The 6271-nt window shown below is 37.1% G+C and overlaps 1 protein-coding gene across 3 annotated transcripts in view; it reads right to left on the minus strand.

The window, feature by feature from the left end:
* The window catches only part of LOC106873319 (transmembrane protein 41A), a 15965-nt gene extending 10157 nt beyond the window's left edge, over window positions 1-5808 (minus strand). Inside the window, exons 1-2 of one of the 3 annotated variants that reach the window (XM_014920643.2) lie at window positions 5618-5807; window positions 552-928 (exon numbers count right to left, since the gene is read on the minus strand). In XM_014920643.2, coding sequence (XP_014776129.1) covers window positions 552-667 — 116 coding nt within the window. In that variant the 5' untranslated portion in view covers window positions 668-928; window positions 5618-5807. Of the gene's footprint in view, window positions 1-259; window positions 425-551; window positions 929-5617 lie in introns of those variants that run through there. The other 2 variants (XM_052970026.1, XM_052970025.1) reach the window with 2 other exon arrangements.
* Window positions 5809-6271: the final 463 nt, after the last annotated feature.

A 6271-nucleotide genomic window follows, 5' to 3' on the forward strand; every position in this document is an offset into this window, starting at 1 on the left:
CAATTTAATACCAGGTAACTAGCACATTAAAAGAATCATGAGATTCAGAAAAAATTATCTGAGATCTCGAAAGGATTATTGTATATGTATATATAAAAGAGACCAGTAAGTGGACTGCTAATGTGCTAGAAGATCACCGAATAGTTCTCAAAGAGAAAATCTAGCGAAGCAAAAATATACGGGCGAGACTAGTGAAAATTACAGAAATAAATACAAAGTTTATCCATAGACCAAGGTTTCGAAATTAACATTTTCTTACCGAAAATATCTGTTTCTCATCAGTACAGACTGCCAAAGAGATATAATTCGCAGAATCATGTACTAGTTGTTCTCAACTAGTGAAGAACGTGCACGTGGTTCTATTAATTATATACGGTAAGATTCAAAAGTCTTTGTTTTGAGTGTATATATGCGTGTGTGTGTGTGTGTGTGTGTGCATGAGGGCACATGTAGTTAATGTCCCAATGGGTTATATATATATATATACACACAGCAGATTTATTCACCTGAACTTGATAAAACTAATTGCTAGAAACGAGTCCAAGTCTTACCTGTTACTATGCTCTCCTCCAATTGCAGGTGCATACGTAGACAGGTAATAAATCCATATGGACGACAGAGCAAATAGGATAGGCACACACAACCAACGCTGTTCATACAACATCATGATGATTCTCTTTAATGACGGCTAGAAACGATCTTCATCATCATCAGCATCATTCAGTGTTTGTATTTGAAGCTTTACAATGAGTTAACCCAACAACATCGTGTATGTGTCTTGCAGTAAGCTAGTATCTGTTACATTGGTTCACATCTGAGAATTCCTGACGAAGGTATCAAAGAATCTGTTGTAGTCATGCGAGAGGATCGGTTTCCAAAAAAAAGGGCAAGATGGCTTCTGTTGATCGTTAAGTCAGTGTCACTTGGGCTAAAACAAAGAAGAGAAAACAAAAACATCCAATCACCATTGTTTTCATTGTTATAAACAAAAATCAGCTAAATAGATATTTTACTATATCTTGGGAGGGTCGTTATACTGAGAAACACTAGCACTGATTCTATTTCACTTCTTTATCATTATTATTATTATTATTATTATTAACATTATTATTATTCAGGTCACTGCCTGGAATCGAACTCGGAATCTTGGGGTTAGTAGCCTGCGCTCTTAACCACTACTCCATATTAATGATTCTTCCAGCTTGCTACCTTACTACTACTACTACTACTACTACTACTACTACTACTACTAATGATAGTAATAATAATATTACAGGCATATGGCGTAGTGGTTAAGAGGGCGGGCTACTAACCCCAAAATTCTGAATTCGATTCCAAGCAGTGACCTGAATAGTAATAATAATAATAATAATAATAATAATAATAATAATAATAACAGCAACAACAGCAACAACATCGAAAGATACCTTAGGAATGAGAACCCAGGTTTGAAATTTCCCCAAGACATCTGATGAAGGCTGGAGGGTATATCAGCCAAAACGTTGTGTTAACAACAAACAAGATGAGGACAAATATGTCAAATGTAAATAATGTAAATAAATATTTTAATGACATGTGAATGACAGAAAAAACAAAATACCAAATAAACAAACAAAGGATAGCTGCGTGAAAAAGTGCCACACCCTAACAGTTGAGGGAACCCGTGGAAGAGGTAGGCCCAGGAAGACCTGGGCTGAGGTGGTGAGGCAAGACCTTCGTACATTGGGCCTCACCGAGGCGATGACTACGGACCGAGACCTTTGGAAATGGGCTGTGCGTGAGAAGACCCGGCAAGCCAAGTAAGATCGTTGCCAGTGCCCCTGGACTGGTTCTTGTGCGGGTGGCACATGAGATGCACCATTTTGAGCGTGGCCGTTGCCAGTACCGCCTGACTGGCTCCTGTAGGATTTTCGAGCGAGATCGTTGCCAGTGCCCCTGGACTGGCTTGTGCGGGTGGCACATAAAAGACACCATTTCGAGCGTGGCCGTTTTCGTGCGGGTGACACGTAAAAGCACCCACTACACTCTCTGAGTGGTTGGCGTTAGGAAGGGCATCCAGCTGTAGAAACTCTGCCAAATCAGACTGGAGCCTGGTGTTGCCATCCGGTTTCACCAGTCCTCAGTCAAATCGTCCAACCCATGCTAGCATGGAAAGCGGACGTTAAACGATGATGATGATGATGATGATGAATGGCCCTAGTCTAAGTAAGCACCTGTAGATTGGAGGAGAGCAGGAGAGGGGCTCATACCTTTGGAGGTCAGGATAATCTTGGATTTGTGAGGTTCCATGATTTGGCCCTTAATTGAGTTTCTCTTGTATCAGAAGGACTGCATCATTGAAGTTATCACATACTTTGTATACGATGTATACTGCAGAGATGAGGTGAACCAGGAGGAAAGGGTCAGTGACCTGAATGGCTGGGGGACCCCACTGGAAGAGGGAGAGTAAGTGAAATCAAGTGGGTGGAAATAGGACCAGCGTAGGCCTCTGTGGCCTCAGGCAGTGGGAGCCTCGGGCAGTGGAACATGTAGCTGCACATACTAGAAAGGGAATTTGTCATAGGTTCTAGTGATAGGTTAGACGGGGAGGACAGATTTGGGATTTAACCCAGTTGAACAACAGATACTGAGAGGTGGGTGAATTGCACTTTGTCCTTCATCTTACATTTAGTTTTATCTCATTTCACTCTTCCTTTTGTTTCTCCTCATCCTTTATATAAATCCCCATACAAACTGTTGTCTGTCCTTGTGATGTCCCCCACATCTATGCTCCTATGGCTAATAAAAGAAATTATTATAATTGCTACTACTACTACTATTATTATTATTATTATTATTATTATTATTATTACTACTACTACTACTACTACTACTACTGTTATTATGAAGACAGCAAGCAGGCAGAATCATTAGCATGCCAGGCGAAATGCTTAGAGGTATTTTGTCTGTCTTTGTGTTCTGAGTTCAAATACTGCCAAGGCTGACTTTGCCTTTCATCCTTTCAGGGTCGATAAAATGAGTACCAGTTGAACAATTGGGTTGATGTAATCAATTATCACCCTCCACCAAAATTTCAGGCCTTGTGCCTATATTAGAAAGGGTTATTATTATTATTATTATTATTATTGCTTTTGCACAGCTTCTAACACTGGAGATGTACTACAGTGCCAGCTGTTCACTACCAGTGAACTAAGGTAACACCTCTTATTTTACGAGCACCTTCCGGAGTATTCAAGCATTCCAAGCAGTGCTGTTTTCTGCAAGAGCTCCACCCTTATTGCAGCCCCTATTTGTTTCAAGTACTTCTCAAGATATTATTATTATTATTATTAATATTATGTTGTTGTTTTTTTCTTCAAGTTTTCTTCCATTTCTCGCCACGTGTTTTCCGTACACCTAGGGCAGAGAAGCTCATTGTATGCATTCCCAGTTTACACACGCAAATTCACAGGTAAAATATGTATTTAGAAAAATTAATAAATAAATAAATTCATGAATGGATGTTGTTTTCACAGCGATAATGCTCTTCTCAGTACATGAGTCGTTCCAGTTAACACCATTTTTTGCACTTCCTGTAGGGATAGTAAGCCTGGTATCATTTTCAAATAGGTTTCAGTACCTATTTTTTTTTTTTTATCATTCCTAGAGATCCTACAATCACTGGTACGATAGTCGCTTTGAGATGCCACTATCATTATTATTATTATTATTATTATTATTATTTTATGTTTGACTTTTGTTTTGCATTTGTACAAGTTGGATCCAAGTCTCACCCAGAGACCTCAAGAGACAACAAGTTAGAAGTTCATGTAGGTGTTATGCCTTGGGTACCATATATTTGGATTTGTACAGTTTTGTTCTAGTGAATGTTTAAGAAACCATAAGAAAATTATGTGTTTGTTTTAAAATTTGAGATCACATAGACAGTATTTTACGTAGGAAATGGGCAGTTCCCATGAGCACTATCTTTTGAACTTCAGCCATTTTGGGGTTTCCTGGTATCTGAGCTAGGTAGTAACCAGCCCGTTTTATTATTATTATTATTATTATTATTATTAAGGCAGCAAGCTCACAGAATTGTCAGCATACAGAAGAAAACGCTTAGCAGCATTTATTCCATCTTTATGTTCTGAGTTCAAATTCCTCTGAGGTCGACTTCGCTTTTCATCCTTTTGGTGGGGTCGGTGAAATAACTACCAGTCAAGTACTGGAGTTGGCCGCCTCCCCACAAATTTCTGGCTTTGTACTTATATTAGAAAGGATTGTTATTACTATTAAGTCAATGTTGTAACTATCAATAAAACGACACAAATTACTTCCAGGTGGCAGACGTAAGCTGTAAGAGTTGCAACTAAAATTGTGTGAATGCTCATAGGAGCCAGTGAAAACAGATCGTCAAAATGCGTTGCTCGAGCTTCAATTAATAATGAAATAAAAAGTAAAAGTGAAATAACAAATTACGCGTAATTTTGACGGCGGGTTTTTAATTTCGATAACTTTAATTCGGAGAATTTGAATCAATGAAGAAGGGGCGGTTTCATGCGGATTTGGTATCAAAAGAATGCCGCTTCCACTGCAAATATTTAGCCTTGTGTATAGCAAGCAAATACTGGATTTACTTATGTATAAGTCGCATAGTTTTATACTTGATTTCAACAGATAAAACAGGGGCGCGGCTTATATAAGGAGCAAAGCTAAAACTTAGAAGAGGGGAAAAAATTGCACCAAGATTTAATATTAAATTAGGGGTCCGATTAATATACCAGTAAATGCAATGAATATATTATATTTATCATGAGTTAAGGGCTTTGGCGAGTAAGCAATTCTTTCGTTGAGAATTTTATAAAGTACAAAAATAACACAACGAAATACATTCACGAAGTAGCAACCATGAAATGTCATCTAATTTGCCATTTTCAAGCTGTCAATTAATTACCTGTGATGATGGTGATGATGATGATGATGATCGTTGTCCTTCGTTTCACGTTGTTTGTGGATTTATGAATTAATGTATTTTTGTTTTATCTCGATGTTGTCTAAATAATAAACAAATATGTCAACATGTATTTTTTTTTTCTTCTCTTTTCGGACTTACATGTTGAGGTTCTAAGACTTGAAATAATTATTTATTTACGAAGATGAAAAATAAAACAGTATTTGCAATTTTCTTCATCGCTTCTTTCTAGATTTTCCACAAAATATAAAAAAAAAAAAAAAACAGGAAGAAAAACCCCCAATTCTAGAATATATATGTACACAAGATATACAGTGCGTGCGTGTGTGTGTGTGTGTGTGTGTGTGTGTGTGTGTGCGTGATTACTTATATTAACTTCTATTTTCCACACACCTTACACTACAGGACACGGTATTTCGTCATTTATCAATCCGAGATCGCAATCGCACAATCTTCCCAATGCATTCTTTCTTCGAATGGTACCAAACGTCATTAAAAAGCTATGAGATGTTTACTAAGGAAAAGTAAATTAAAATCTATTCGTTTCCGAAAGCAACAAGGAAATAAACTTCTTGGATCAACAATGAAACAAACATTGGTTAATATAGAAGAACATATAATATTAAATATAATACATATAAATATATATATATGTACACCTACCTGATATTTGCTGTCATAAGCTGCAATCAATTAAACGTTGGTGTTGTCTAACCAAAATCATACAGGTAGATTTAATCTATGGCTTAAGATAGCCTAACGCAGAGGTTGTGTAATGATTACATGTAACAAATACGACGTCTTCTCATCATGTTGAAAGGAGTTAAAGGGAAACAATTATAATAAACAAATAACTAACCAAGGGAAATAAACGGGGATAAACAAGTGTTGACGTAATGTTAATGTTTAACCCCTGGTCAAGCAGACCTCTTATTCAAGTCATGATCATCCCTGTTTCTTGTTTTTTTTAAAATAACGGTAGCATGTTCATCAGACCAGATCCCATCTGTTCTTTTTCTTTTGTTTTTTGAAGACAGCAGAGTGTAGTTTGTGAGAAATTTGACTGCTATATCTAGCCGGCCTATCGACCCACGTGGTGGTTCACGTGTTGTATTTCTTATGTAACATGATGTTTTCTGGAGTAAAGGGTTTAATTAAAGTACAGTTAACATTTTATAATATCCGTTTAAAATAGCAGCTATTTAAACAAAGAGCAGAGAATTTCTGTAATTGAGTCATCGTTTACCAGGAACCGTAAAGTCATTCTCAAACTTGATTGTCAAAATCCTCGTATTGTCAAAATCCTTGTTTTCTCCC

The sequence above is a fragment of the Octopus bimaculoides genome, chromosome 8 (assembly GCF_001194135.2).
Source record: "Octopus bimaculoides isolate UCB-OBI-ISO-001 chromosome 8, ASM119413v2, whole genome shotgun sequence".
Lineage (NCBI taxonomy): Eukaryota > Metazoa > Mollusca > Cephalopoda > Octopoda > Octopodidae > Octopus > Octopus bimaculoides.